This window comes from Hyla sarda, chromosome 5 (assembly GCF_029499605.1).
Source record: "Hyla sarda isolate aHylSar1 chromosome 5, aHylSar1.hap1, whole genome shotgun sequence".
Classification (NCBI taxonomy): domain Eukaryota; kingdom Metazoa; phylum Chordata; class Amphibia; order Anura; family Hylidae; genus Hyla; species Hyla sarda.
The window spans coordinates 305,501,971-305,517,523 of record NC_079193.1 but is presented as its reverse complement, the minus strand read 5'-3'; the positions used below and the strand labels follow the sequence as shown (position 1 = coordinate 305,517,523).

Below are 15,553 nucleotides of genomic sequence, written 5' to 3'. Positions count from 1 at the left end.
CCCCTCCGCTGTGAGACACTCTCTGACAGACAGGGCTAAAAAGGTCGGGGAACGGGAAGTGTTGTTTTGTGACGCTAGCCCTCTCTCGGCTTTCGTACATGGTACGCTCTCTGGCCTTTTACTGACATGCTTACGAAATGTTCCTGCTAGCTTGTGCTCAGCCATCTGGAAAATCCCATTTTGATGAAAGATTCATTTGTGATAAATATTACAGCAAAAGCTGTAATAAGTCTTCATACTTCAGGGGGTAATGGGAAAAAAACCATGCAGAAATAATGGGAACAGCTTATTTCTGATTTGCAATTTAGAACTCTCTGGTGACACAGATGTCCAATGTCATGACTCTGAACAACAGGAATTATTTACTCACTTTTTACGTCTTTATTACAGCCGAAGCCACATCATAAGCTTATAGCCATTAACTGCAAATACTACTAGTTCCCATAGGAGGCTGCAACATAACATCAGTGAGGCAACATTATGAAGTTCTACCTACTGATACTGGTCAGAAGAAATAAAGGGTGTTATTTAATGTGTATGGTAAACCTAAAGGGGTTGTATAAGAACACATTAAAGCAGGTAGCATTTTCTAATACAATGCAGGGAGCTGTGAACTGCAGTCGGTGTTCTGCTTATGGACTTGAAGGTAACTCATACCTACTGGTGAGGTGTTCTGGGTTGGAGCATATTTACTCTTATTACTGCTTGATCATATACCATATACCTAACATACCAATAGGCTCTCAAAGCTTTTGCATTATGTAGTAGTGAATGTTAAGCAATAAGAGAGAATGAAGCATACCTGTCCACAGCCACCACAACACTTTGTGAACTTGTCTCGCCTATAGATTCCTGTATACTTGCCATCTGCTTCCAGTCAACATTTCCTCCAACTTTAAAAGCAAGAAGAAAAAGAATCAATTAAGTAAAAGCTAACGTTCAGCTGAAACTGCTTTATCTGACACAAGCAAGTACTCACCTAAGCCCAAGCTGGCAAACTCATCTGAGGCCTGGTCTTTGGTTCCAGTAAATGACCCTTCTCTGTTCCTCATTGTTCCAGAGATGTAACGTGGCTTCACTCCAGTGCCAATTAACTGTGCCAGTTCAAGTTGGCTAATGCACTTCAAAATCTGTACAGCAAAAAGGTAAACATGTTGGTAGGCACAGAGCTTGAAATCACGGTCTAAAAGAGATATTCGTCTCTGGCACTGCACCAGTCACTATGCATATACCACCTCCAACTTCAAACGCTGATGACTAGCAGTTATGACTCCCTGCTTCACACTACCTTGGCGGTGCACGCAGATAAGGAAGATAGTGTTCATACAATAATTCATTTTAAGAAAGAGATTGTGGCAATAAATCTTATTTTATTGAAAATACATTATATTTTAGGGGTGTGCAGAAGACAACGTTGTCTTCTGAACAACCCCGCACCCATCACTCCCCTGCTAGAGGTGTACCCGCAAAACATGAAGTACTTTCAATAAAAGAAGATTTTTGCTACTAAATGGTGAGTGCCACAATCTTCTTTCTTTACATGAATTACAGATCTTGAAATGTTTTTTGTGCTTTTCTATAAATATCACATTGCAAATATAATTTTAACTTCAGTACAAGGCTCTTGTGCATTGTTTCTGAACATACTGCAGAATTCCAAAACCTTGGTGACTATCAGTGTAGACTTACCTTATTTTATAAATACTCCATATCAATAAGCATTTTTGTGGGATATTAGGTAATCACTGAGGTGCTTTATGGATGCATTCACACAAGTTTGCCGCTTCTTAGCTCCTGTAGTAAACTACCATATTAACTAACAGTGTTTTTTTTAGATGTCCTGAATTTGTTGCAAAAAATATGCACAGTGATGTACATCAAATTGTGTGGATTTTGGATCAGAAAACTGCTGGCATCTAAAATAATAAAATTATACTTAACTTTGCTGGTGTCCCATAGCAACGCTTTCCTGGTCTCCTATCAGTCTTTGAACACCCATCGCACAGTGATGATGTGTTGACCCATGTGACTGCTGCAGCCAACATCATGGGAGGTTTTAAGAAAAGGGACAGGCAGGGGACCATGTGAGTGTGTGGAGATTCCTAAAGGGAGCACGTTTATTTTCTTATTTTCTTTTTAGCAAAAAGAATTCTACATGTAAAAGTAACCTTCTGCCTCGTCACTACCTGTACATATAATATACATGACTACTATAATAAGCTGTTCTGTTTATCACATCAAGGGGTCTCACAAGTTCAAGTTAAAGGGGTACTTCGGTGGAAAACATTTTTTTAAATCAACTGGTGCCAAAAAGTTAAACAGATTTGTAAATTACTTCTATTAAAAAATCTTTACCCTTCCAGTATTTTTAGCAGCTGTATGTCTTTTTTGTCTTGTCCACAGCGCTCTCTGCTGACACCTGATGCCTGTCTCAGGAACTGTCCAGAGCAGGAGAAAATCCCCATTGCAAACCTATGCTGCTCTGGACAGTTCCTGATACGGACAGAGGTGTCAGCAGAGAACACTGTGGAAAAGACAAAAAAGAAATTCAAAAAGAAAATAATTTCCTCTGTAGCATACGGTTGCTAAAAAGTACTGGAAGGTTAAATATGTTTTAATAGAAGTCATTTACAAATCTATTTAACTTTCTGGCACCAGTTGATTTAAAAAAATAAATAAATAAAATAAATAAAGTTTTTCACTGGAGTACCCCTTTAAAGTTCCTGGAATTTTGAACTCATAAAATGAATCCAGTACCTCATGCCATGAGCTTCCTAAGTAGTTTCCATCTGTATGAGCCACAGTGATGAGAGTTTTGATGGTATCGATGTTCTTCTGTTTCATCTCCGTAATTCCAGAGCTCACTGTTAATAATGTAAACCTTGCTAAGGCTTGTACATAGGCATCTCGTTCCAGCTGGAAGGTAGACAGAGTACATTAGTACAACACATATTACAGGAATGTACAAACAATATGCTTATAACAATTTATATTCATGGTCTAGTGGTGGAACAAATATTACAGGAGGCAATTACTCTGAAAAGAGCAAGAAGTGCTGAAATATTTTTTTAATCATTCAGTATTATTAAAAATGGAACTAACTGTACCAATCCAGACTTACATTAGAGAATATATTGCATCATAGCCTAGTTACAGTTTTGCTTTCTTCTTTCTCAGAATTTCTTGCTGGCTAAATCTCAGCATCGAGCTTACTCTGGTAATTTGCATTATAAAAGTGGATAGGGGGGTATTGGTTCATATGATAAAGATTTGTCTGGTGTTAGAATTGACGCCTTTCTTGCAAAAAAATACCGGCCATGCTAATTTGCATAATTCATTATATATGCATGACATCACAGGACAAACATATGCGGGGAACATTTTCTCCTTTTCTGACCCCTATAACTTTTCTATTTCTCCTTATACAGGGCTGTATGAGAGCTCATTTTTTTGTGCCCCGATCTGCAGTTTTTAACAGTACCATTTTTGTTTTGATGTGACTTTGATCACTTTTTTAAATTAAATTCAGAAGTTGCAGTTATTTACTAGCTACAACTCCCAGCGTGCCCTGATATAGCCTGTGGCCCAGCTGCTTCCCCAAACAAAAGCTACAACTTCCAGCACGTTGGACTATATAGTAGTATATAGTATAGGAAAGTGTTTCCCAACCAGGGGTGGTTCCAGCTGGGAAACACTGGTATAGTATATTGTGCAACATTCCGGGAGTTGGAGGATTGGTTGGATAAATACCGTCCATTGCATAGCCAGAATTTTCTTTTTACAAAAATACTGGGAGAGTGGCCAAAATACTGGCTGTGCCAGTAAAATACCATCCAAGTGGCAATCCTATCTGGTGTATGGAAACTGCTGTATTATAGAGACCTGACTTGTGTATAGAAACTGCTGTATTATAGTGACGTGACTGGTGTATGGAGATAACTGTATTATAGAGACCTGACTTGTGTATGGAGCCTGCTATATTGTAGAAACCCAGAAGTGCATGGAGACTGTATTATAGACTCGGCTGGTGCATAGAGACTGCTGTATTATAGACTCGGCTGGTGCATGGAGACTGCTGTATTATAGACTCGGCTGGTGCATGGAGACTGCTGTATTATAGACTCGGCTGGTGCATGGAGACTGCTGTATTATAGAGACCTGACTTGTGTATGGAGCCTGCTATATTATAGAGACCCAGCAGTGCATGGAGACTGTATTATAGACTCGGCTGGTCCATGGAGACTGCTGAATTATAGACTCGGCTGGTCCATGGAGACTGCTGTATTATAGACTTGGCTGGTGCATGGAGACTGCTGTATTAGAGAGACCTGACTGGTTTATAGGAAATCAGATATGCACACCAGTACTCCTCCAAAAGGGTAAAACCTGTCTCTCTAGTACAATTTATAGGTAGCTACACTGTTAATCCATGTTGACCCATAAAATAACTTTGAAACATGAATAGACATTATTAACCAAACCATTGTTCTTTTCTTTTGGAGGAGGCACTGGTATAGTTTATAATTGCTGGTCATGTATCACTGACATAAGACCTTATTACACGCTTGTTCCTCCGCTAATCACATGGTTTTACCCCGTCCTCGCTCTTCAGTTGCACATTGCTCTGTATAATAGGGGATGTATGGCCGACCAATGATAGCAACAAAGGGCCGCACAAATGATCCACTGATTGTTCACACAAAACAACCTAGCCATGTAATAGGCTTGTTAAACACCTGATTGGCGTTCATGTTATGCAGAATTCTGCCCTTGTTTTACAACAGATACCAGTGGCACAGAGACTTTAGAATGTTTCAGATAATAACCATTTGGCCCATCTAGTCTGCCCAATATTCCTGAATATTATAAATAGTCCTCGTCCCAATCTAACAGAGGATAGCCTTATGCCTATCCCATGCATCAACTCTTTCACTGTATTTGCAGCGACCACTTCTGAAGAATGCTATTCCATGCATCCACTATTCTCTCAGTAAAGTAATACTCCTTGATATTACTGCATAAACCTTTCCCCTCTAACATAAAACAATGTCCTCTTGTGGTTTTTCTTCTTTTTTTTATTTAATTGTATTTTTATTGAAAAGAAACATTTTTCAATACAGAGGAAAAAATAACAAAGCAGCCAATGCATCAAATAACTCGCACAGATTGACACAGTTAGAACACAAGAAGTGGCAGATAAACCAGTGAAGAAAACAACCCATCACTGATGGGTAACATGAGCCACAAACCGAATTAGGAGGGCTGTAAAGGCATTGCACATAAAATTAGCATCTCTCTAGCATGTAGCGCATCACAAGGCAATAATGAATTAGAACTCAAAGTAAAACAAGGTCGTATAACACCCAGCACATGATCAGCGATCCAAAAACATGTCAAAAACAAATAAGACAATGGAGAACATATACAACACACAACGTAAAACAAATAAGGAAGGGGGGGGGGGGCAAATGAGGAAAAGAGGGAGAGGGGGGGGGGGGTATCAGGATGGCTGGCGGTCAATGTATTCATCCCACACAGAAGAAAATAGTGATGGTGTTGTTCAACGAAGCAGCGAGGGATTCAAGGGATCGAATCTCCCGTAAAGGGGCAAGTAGATCAAACTATGACTGTGGGGCCAACTTAGCATTAGGAGCTAAAACAATTTGGAAAAACAATGCTTCCAACCCAATGATTTTGGAGACAGATGAAGGAGATAGATCAAAGGGTAAAGAGGAACCAAGCATTTGACTGTGGACCAGTAGCCAGTGATCATCAGGTATGACCAAAATATATGATAAGTCTATCCGATCCCCGATCCGCAGAGCCAGCACTGTGCAGGGATGGTCAAATTTAGTCCATAGAGCAATTCTGGAGCTTAGATTGGGTTTCCCTTTTTACTTCTTTTAAATATCCATTCCTCCTTTATTGTATTGATTTTCTTAATGAATTTAAAAGTTTCGATCATATCTCTTCTGTCCTGATACGTTTTATCCTTCTGGAAGAAAGATATTTTGCATTCTAGGAGGGGTAGAACTTATCTGGTATAGGGAAAATAAATGTCACCTTACACCGGGCTACTCAGCTAAGCTGACGTGGCTGACAAAAAGCCTGCTGACATTTTCCATCATTAACTAGAAGAATTGTGAAGGCAGCTTCCGGCATACAGGATTTACCAATTAACTAAGGATTAATTTGAGACAATATTTTTACAAGGTTACCTAAATTCTATGCAGATTACACAAATATATATATATATAGACCAGAAAGAGAGGGGGAGGGAACCGGCACTGTATAAATGACTTCTAGTCAGAGGTGGGTGCTCAGCCTCAATAGGTCCAAACTCTAGAACCTTCATCCGACAATAAAAAAAAAAGAAGGGAAGCGGCACTCCAGTTCCAAGTAGAAATTGGTGTATTTATTCACCCATCATGATAAATGCATCATGCATTTATCAGCATTTATTATGATAGGTGAATAAAGACACCAATTTCTACTTGAAACTGGAGTGCCGCTTCCCTTCTTTTGTATATATAAATCCAGTCTCTGCTGCACTACTCAAACACAGTTTAAATACCACAGGGTGCTAGCATAAGCAACCCGATCACTGTTCCAGTACACATCCAAGTAAGGGTGCAGCACTCCATTCAAAATCAAGCGCAATATTTATTATCTCCGGTCACAACAACGTTTCAGCTTCTTCATGAAGCCTTTATTAAGCATAGTGATACACACCAAATCAGGGACATATATACCCAAGTGCACACATGTTGCCCCCAGCAAGCTCCAAGTAAAAGTAAGTGTTTTCCAACCAGGGTGCCTCCAGCTGTTGCAAAACTGGCTGTCCTGGCATGCTGGAAGTTGTAGTTTTTAAACAACTGGAGGCACCCTGGTTGGGAAACACTGATCTAGTTGTGTGAACATGTGTGATGTAAACTATTTCTCTTACATGCATTTATAGTGTGTTGTGTGTACAGCGTGTATATACACGATATATATGTGTGTATTTGTGATTATACATGTGTGTGTGTGTGTGTGTGTGTATGTATATATAGATATATATATATTTTTTTCCTGTATGTGATATGTAGTGGTGCGTCTGTCACTAGGCCAATATGGCCCAGACCTAGTGCCGCATTTATCACAGCGGTGGCAAAACTGCCCCCCCCCCCATTTATTCTAGGGCCACTGTGATGGAGTTCCATGCATCCTGGACAACTTTCCGCCCGCTCCTCCCCTCAAGTCTCTGGACAATTCCGAACAGGCTCTTCAATATAAATTTCTTACCTCCACCTCCCTGCTCTGTATTACTGGCTGGCTACTGCACGTGTGCTGCTGCTACAGCGCAGCTTCACATCACCGGCTATCTTGAATGTGTCAATTAGGTGTCAATTGAAACACAGAAAAAAAATAAATGTATATATATTTTTTCTTCATGTGTTTTCCAAACAGTGTGTTGCCTGCTGTTTCAAAACTACAACTCCCAGCAAGCCAAGACCGGGCATGGTGGGAGTTGTAATTTTGCGCTGATATATATCTCAGTGTTTATCAAACAATGTGTTGCAAGCTTTTTGTAAAACGACAGCTCCCAGCATGCCCTGCCAGGGGACGCAGAAAGAGAGACCGAGAGAGTCAGAGTCTATAGTTGTTGCAAAATGACAACTCTCAGCATGGCCGGACATCAAAATGATCAACATGATTATACTCGTGTATCTCCAAATAAATAAAGATATGTGTGTGTGTTTAAGTATAGTATGTAATTGCTATAAAAGGTATATACTCTTGGATATAAATGCGTATATGTCTCTGTGTGTTTGGGGACAGTGGGAGGATGACGGGAGTTTGGTCAGGCTTCTTTCACATTTTCATTAGCACACTGCAGTGTGACGGCTGCCGGGATAGCCCGGGAAAATAGCGGAAGAAAAATGACTGCTTGTTCCGTCTTTTTCTCCCGCTATTCCCATAAAAAAAATAAAGGCGCCCAGCAACCCCCGTAATAGTAAATGGGAGCCACCGGGTTCCGTTGTTGCCAACTGCTCCCCGTCACGAGAGCGACCGTTAAATTAATCAGAAAAATTTAAAAATTAAAAAAAGAGACTTTAACGGCAGAGCAGTGGTGATGGGTAGCAGACATTATTTATTTATTTAATTTTATTTATTTATATAGCACCTACAGATTCCGCAGACATGCTCTGTCATACCACGCACTGCTTCAGAACCTCAATATTAGAACGTCATTTTGTAATAGTTGGGGGCGTCTGTTTCTACGCAGTGCACCTTTTGGGAAAAACGACACACTACCTCTATTTTGCAGGTCCATACAGTTGCAACAATATCCAATCTATATATATTTTTTTACTACTTACGTTTTTGCACAAAAATGAGTATACTTAAAATTGTACTATTATGATCCCTATAACTTTTATTTTTCTGTATATCGGGGTGTATGAGGGTAATTTTTTGCGCTTTGATTTGTAGTTTTAATCGGTACCATTTTTGTTTTGATGGGACTTTTCAATTGCTTTTTAGATATTTTTTATGGTATTTGAAGTGACCAAAAATGTGCAAATCTGGTTAGTGCACTATTACGACTTTTGGGGCCCCACTTAATTTTGCCTAGGGCCACGCTAAGCCTAAAACCGACCCTGACCCAAACGTATGTTTTGCTGTTATGCTTCTTCATGGTGGAATCAACCACTTATAATGTGATTGCTTGTATTTTTTCTTTCTACGCTCTATTCCATGTTGCATTATTTCTTTATTTTTTGTTTTGATGAAAAAAATAAATAGAGCTAACATTTATATTTTTCTATATCATTTGTGCGCCTTGTCTTTGTTGTGTTGTAAACATCACACTCACTGCACTGTACAGGGAAATAGACGAGAACACACAACGCAAGACAGCAGAAATACAGTATACGACTTTACCACTCCACTCCATTCATATATGGCATGTAAGTGATGATTTGCCTCCAAGGCTAAGTTCTCATTACCGCTGAGTTCAGTCCCTTTCAGCTCTGTTTTTTTTTTTTTTTTTGCACCAACAGATCCCGAATTGGTCGGGACACAACAGACACCTCAAGGTCCTGCTGGATCCCATTGACTTAAAGGAAATCTGTCACCAGTGTCACCTGCACTAACATGTCGGTACCAACAGAAAGTGCTGGTGAGGCTGGGTTTACACTACGTTTTAAGCAATTCGGGACCGTATACGGCTGGGGGGAGCGAAAATCGGGCGCTCCCATATCCCAGCCACATCCGGCCCGTATGCAATGCATTTCAATGAGCCGACCGGAGTCAAACGCTGACTCCGGTCGGCTAGCACGGTTTAAGGTCCGGTTAGAGAACCGTATATGGGGCAAAAATGAACCGACCGGATTCAGTGTTGGACTCCGGTCGGCTCACTGAAACGCATTACATATGGGCTGGATGTAGCTGGAATAAGGAAGCGCGCAGTTTTCGCTCCCCCCAGCCATACACTTTCCCGTATTGCTAAAAACGTGATGTGAACCGGCCCTAACACGGATGACAATGGTGCTTACCTTGTCCCGTTCCGTGGCGGGGATCTCCGGTAATCTCCCCGTCAGCAATGTTCCGGGCACCAGGCTTCGGGCACGGGCAGAGCTTAATGACGTCATCGATGCTGCGAGACCCAGAAGAGAGCAGCAGCGGCTTGGGTCACTGGCGGAGCTGTTCTCTCACAGCAGGACTCAGCAGGGAGCAGATCAGTCACTAAGCTCTGCCCATGCCCCAAGCCGCTGCTGATCTCTGCGGGGTTTCACAGCAGCGGTGACGTCGGCCATGCCCCAAGCCGGGCCCGGAGCGGAGTTAACGGAGGAGATTACCCCCCGCCACGGAACGGGACAAGGTGAGTACCGTTGTCCTCAGTGTCCCCTGCACCATCTGTTGGCACCGACAGGTTAGTGCAGGTGACACTAGTGACAGATTTCCTTTAAATAGGGTCCATCGATGTGAACCGAGAAAAATACCGGACATGCAGTATTTTTTCTCTGCTCTACTTCCATCTTTTCGCGACAGAGCTTCCTCAAGCAAAGGTCAGTGGTTAGGTGAACAAGGCTTAAAGGGGTACTCCGGCCCTTAGACATCTTATCCCCTATCCAAAGGATAGGGGATAAGATGTCTGTCGGAGGGGTCACGCTTTCTCTCATGCAGAAACCACCTCTGGAAGCTGCACGCAGCGCTGTAGTCTTGGAGTCTGCCGGGTCACAACTACGGGCCCGAAGTATCGGCTCCACTCCCCGTGTGATGTCACGCCCCGCCTCTGCAATGCAAGTCTATGGGAGGGAGTCGTGATGTCACGATACTCCGGCCCTGTAGTCGTGACCTGGCAGACTCCCATCCCAGAGGTGGGTTCTGCATGCTAGATAGCGGGGGTCCCAGCGGTGGGACCCATGTGATCAGGGGATAAGATGTCTTAAAGCTGGAGTACCCCTTCAATCCAGTGGTCTCCAAACTGTGGACCTCCAGATGTTGCAAAACTACAACTCTCAGCATGGACATATTAGTAGTTGTAGTTTTGCAATACCTGGAGGTTCACAGTTTGAGGACCACTTCTCTGACAGAATAAACACAAGGTAAAACTTTGTCTTTATGGTATGGACAGCAAGACAGATAGTCGAAACACCCTGCTAAAATAGAACCAATAGAGTCACCATATGATTCACAATATGCATCCTCTGCCTTCAGGATGTTATAGGTGAGTTTTAAAAGAAGTAATCTGTAATAGATAGACAATAGATAGAGACAGATAGGATAGAGTAAACCTTTTAAACCTAGAAGAATGAATGTCCGATTTGTAATGGACCATTCCCAACAAATGTGCAGTATAACCTGCAAACGCAGTTTTCTCTGGAGTTCCAAATACTAAACAGACGGTCCTGCTTTCCTTGCTGCTTCCGAGTTACCTTCCAGACTGGCTGATTTCCTTTTGAAGCTTGCAAAATGATTCCTTGCCTTTTTTACAATGGAGCACACATTATGCCGGAGGCAGTGAACTATATGTGACTTCAAGTCTTCGGTGTATAATATAGCCCTATGCTTCACTACGTTTTATAGACATTGTACTGGGTACAGGGTTGGAACAGTCAAAATGCTTTAAAAGGAATGTGTCACCTAGATTTTGTTTCTTTATTAGAGTCAGATAGTGAAACATGTTCTCTTCTTCTAATATATTTCTTTTTTCTGATCATGATATATATATATATATTTTTATAATGTTTTTAGTCATTATTATAAGGCAGTTATCTTGCCTGAGCTGTTTTTAACAGCATTTAGACACATGCTTTACAGCAGGCCCCAAGGGCATAGACAGCAATAGACAGGACCAGCCCCATTACTGAATAGGAAATGTTACAGGACATTCTCTGTAAGGCTTCTTTCACACTGGCAAATTACTCCGTTTTGCAAGTTCCGTCACTAGTTCCGTCCTAAACAACTGTCACCGTCAGTAACCAAATCCTATACGTCCGTTAGAAAATCCCATTATAGTCTATGGGATTTTTCGAATATCCATATTAATCCATTATAGTCTGTTATTGATAACGGACGTTACTTTGTGACGGAAGATAGTACGGAAGAAAATAGATAATGAACTATTTTCTTCCGTAATATCTTCCGTCAGAAAATAATGTCCGTTATCAATAACGGACTATAATGGATTAAAACAAATATTAGATAGACTATAATGGGATTTTCTAACGGATGTATAGGATTTGGTTACTGACGGTGACAGCTGATTTTAGGGCGGAACTAGCGACGGAACTTGCTAAACGGAGTAATTTGCTAGTGTGAAACAAGCCTAACCTCGCAGAGGTCATTCTACAGGGAAAGGGGATGCTGAGCTCTGCTTTGAATGGTGGTGGATCCAGAGTTCTCTCTACTGGTGTCACTTTTCACTGTTTTCCTGTCTGTGATGATAAGAAAGACATTACTGTGAATTGATCCGTACAGAACAACACATAAGTCTCAGTTTAGTTGTAGACCTGGTGGCCAAAATGGAAAGTGCAATATTGCCCAACTATAAAAGTTCTCCTATACACAGGATAGGGGATTATTAAAATGATTGGTGAGGCTCCAACCGATGAAACCTCAACATTTACCAGAATAGAGAAAAACTGTGCCCCCAAATAAATGGGGCTTGTGTGACTAGTGCTTCATTCTCTATGAGACTTCTGAACGTTTCTTAGAGCTGAGCTTGGTAATGTTTTGATGCCCCATAGAGAGTTAACCTTCGAGGATGGTAATACCCCTTTATGATACACACACACATATATATATATATATATAATTTTTTTTTCCTTTCTTTATCAACTATCCTCAGTTTTCAAGTTCTCTTTTTGCTTCAATTTGTTCAATGTTATAACTGTAGTGTATCTGCATCAAGCCGAGCAACTGGTGATCTTACTGAATGACAACAAGCAGAGATACTAACCTAAGAATTACTACAGAAAATACTCAAGTTTGATTTGATGTAACTGGAGAAAACCCTTGGACGTTATTGAAATTTTATTTGAACATTATGGGCAGATTTATCAAACCTTGTGTAAAGGATAGATGGAGCAGTTACCCATAGCAACCAGATTTGGACTGTCATTTTTTAAAGAGGCCTCTGAAAAATTAAAACTGGACTCTGATTGGTTGCTATGTGCAACATCTCCATTGTTCCTTTGCTAAATGTTTAATAAATCTCTCAATATTTCTATATATGAGCTGTACAACTGTATATGAAGGTATCTAAGAATATACTCTGCAAATGAAGCTTAAATCGGGTACAGAATATAAAAATACATAAAAGAATGTACAGTTGTCTAATCTACAGTGTGCTGCCAGTATGTAGACATGACATTAAATACCTGGCATAAAGTGCCCTGCTGACCTGGCAGAAGAGAAAAGACATTTTTTTCTTTGTTTAATTTTTTTTCTTCTGAAGATTCCTCAAGTATAAAACCCAATAAATGGAGAGTAATGTAAGTCTCTGGAATTTACAATGAAATTCAAGTGAAGATGAAGGTCATAAAAGTGCAAGATCTTTTAATGTGGGTTGCTGAAGGGGGGGGGGGGATAGTAAGGCTGAGTTCACATACAGGGGACATTTCTGTTACAGGAATATCAATCCCTATTTTCCCCTCACAATTGTAAAGGTCCCTTGTGCTGCTTTCAAAATATGTGAAGGTTTAACTTTGCAGCACTTTTGTTTTTTCCACACAACTTTGAGGTTTTACGCTTCATAAAATCAGGCACCAAATCGTAAATCTCAGAAAGTTCCTGTGGGAACAAGGTAATCTCAAGAGGTAACCCAAAGATGCAATTTGGCTTGAAAAAAACTGAACCTGATTTGGCAATGGGTCATCCATAAGATTTCATACACCTCTGACGTGTAATGGTCGTACATGCTTTTAAGCCCCTCTTGCATCTCTCGGACACCTGGTGTCAACAAGTTAGTCCTGTCCTACCTTTGGGCAACCTGGAAAGCTGATTGGAGAAGTCCTTCCCTTAAGATCTTTTTATCTGAGAAACTGTTCCTCCGCACCCGTAAATATTGGCCTTTCAGAATACCCTTTTATTTATTTTTTTGAGTCAACGGATGGAAGCTCAACCAGTGTAAAAGACTGTTAGTTGATGTTGTTACCGACATAGAGTGTCAGATAACATTTCTCTATTATTATTCTCTACCAATAGATCCAGGAAAGCCAGAGCATAAAGATAGATTTCATATGTAAATCAGAGTCCTAGATAATTGGTATTGAGACGTTGCATAAAGTTCAGCCAGATTGACGTGTAAGCATAGTCCTTTGGGCACGATCCTCAAGGCCAAATAGGCTGTGTCCTTATAGGGAACCAAGCAGTAGATTTTACCATATATAATTTTGCTTCGGCAATAGTGACGTCCGCTCAGCACGATTAACGGCCCGCGTCATTGCTCTGCTGCCTAAGCAGACGGAGTAAAACGATGGCTCAAGCCATGAATCACGCCGAAGGGACGTCACTACAGCCGGAGCGATGGAACCTGGTAAGTATAGCTGCAAAAAATGTCCCCCGGGGATTGTTCCCGCAGATATTTTCAGAAATTTACAATTTGGCGCCTAACTCACGTATTTTTGGTGTGTAATACCCCATAAGTGACACGGAAAAAAGCTAAATTGGCACAAAAATGAACTCTCGCATATTTTGAAAGCAGTACAAGGAACCTTTGAAAATGTGAGGAGAAAAAAAAAGCGATTGATATTGCTGTAACAGAAACTACAGTACTTAAAATATGTGCATAAACCCAGCCCCTTTGAGACAGAAATCTGTGTGGTTTCTGCATCAAAACCCATGCACATTTTACCTGTGTGAACATGCCTCAAACACGGCCTTTAAACTTGTATAATTCCAAAGTAAAAGCAGCTTTACAAGCTGCACTACAAGCAATACTGGAATTATCTTGCTAGGTCTCAAAGGAAGAACAATATTTTCCTTATAGAAATTGTCAAAGGTTTTTATCGGATGAGGTCGGAATGCTTGGACCATAAACGATCATGAGAACGAGCTGGGAGAAGTTCACTCTTAGTGGGCTCCCTACCTGTTCTGCGTGATCTGGATGGACTCATAACGTAAGTCTATGGGGCAGTCAAAGTCTCTTAGAAACAGAGTCCGCTTGTTCTCGTCATCAGTCGGGGTCTGAACACTCAGACGCTGAAAAATAAAAACTTTTAACTTGTTCCCTCAGCAAATCACAGGTAGGCTTTAAAGTATGGTAGTTCTCAGGTTCCACCAATAGAGGAAAGGTTAGAATAGGTACAATTTCTATATTAAACTGTTCAAATGTAAAAGTAATCTAGGAACAATAAATGGTAGACAATAGAAGGGCTTGAGGTTCTTTTCTGCTGTTTCTCCTAGTAGAACTGTTCATGTACTTAACATTGGTTGCCTTGCATGACCCGTGTGCTTAATAATGAATTGTCTCTATAGACTCTCCAGTTTCTGGTCCAGTTCTATGGCTCTAAACTAATTACACTTAATTTAGATCCTATAAATGCCTTAGGGGCAAGAACCGAAAATGAGATCTAAAATAGAATACCAGAAATAGCTTCTTGTCAGTTTCCGGATTACTTTTATCTACAGAATGGCCAAAATGATAATTGTAACAATTTATCTTTTACATTGACTGGTACAACTTTATCCATGTATGAATAATAAGTGCTGGCTGTAAGTTTATTAATTTATAGTAAGTGACATCTGGGACTGGAGTCTGCACAGACCTGAGGATGTCATTATTGTGGCTGGAAAGGAAAAGTGGTCTCTAGCAGGTAATATTAGACAACGTTTAACTCCTTCATTCTGATATCTATTGTATTGGTTGAATTCTAATACAAAACTTGGATTCTATAGAAAACTTGCAACACTAAAACCAGAAGACAGTTGTCTAGTAATCACAACTTGGCCCTTGTCAGAGTTGCTCAGATCCTATTTATTGTCCATTTTTCCGGCTTTCAACAACAACTTCAACAATGGACTGTTTGCGTGCTGCCTAAAATATATCCCACCCCTTGATAGG

The 15,553-nt window shown here is 40.7% G+C and overlaps 1 protein-coding gene across 3 annotated transcripts in view; it reads right to left on the bottom strand.

Moving 5' to 3' along the window:
• The window catches only part of ARFGEF1 (ADP ribosylation factor guanine nucleotide exchange factor 1), a 164,743-nt gene that overhangs the window by 23,209 nt on the left and 125,981 nt on the right, over positions 1 to 15,553 (bottom strand). For all 3 annotated transcript variants that reach the window (XR_008844264.1, XM_056522127.1, XM_056522126.1), the window contains 3 exons: positions 2,758 to 2,916; positions 980 to 1,130; positions 803 to 893 (listed from right to left, as the gene is read on the bottom strand). Coding sequence is in view for 2 of the 3 variants with exons in the window: in XM_056522127.1 (XP_056378102.1) it covers positions 803 to 893; positions 980 to 1,130; positions 2,758 to 2,916 (401 nt within the window). In the remaining variant the exon portion in view is untranslated. The remainder of the gene's footprint in view (positions 1 to 802; positions 894 to 979; positions 1,131 to 2,757; positions 2,917 to 15,553) is intronic.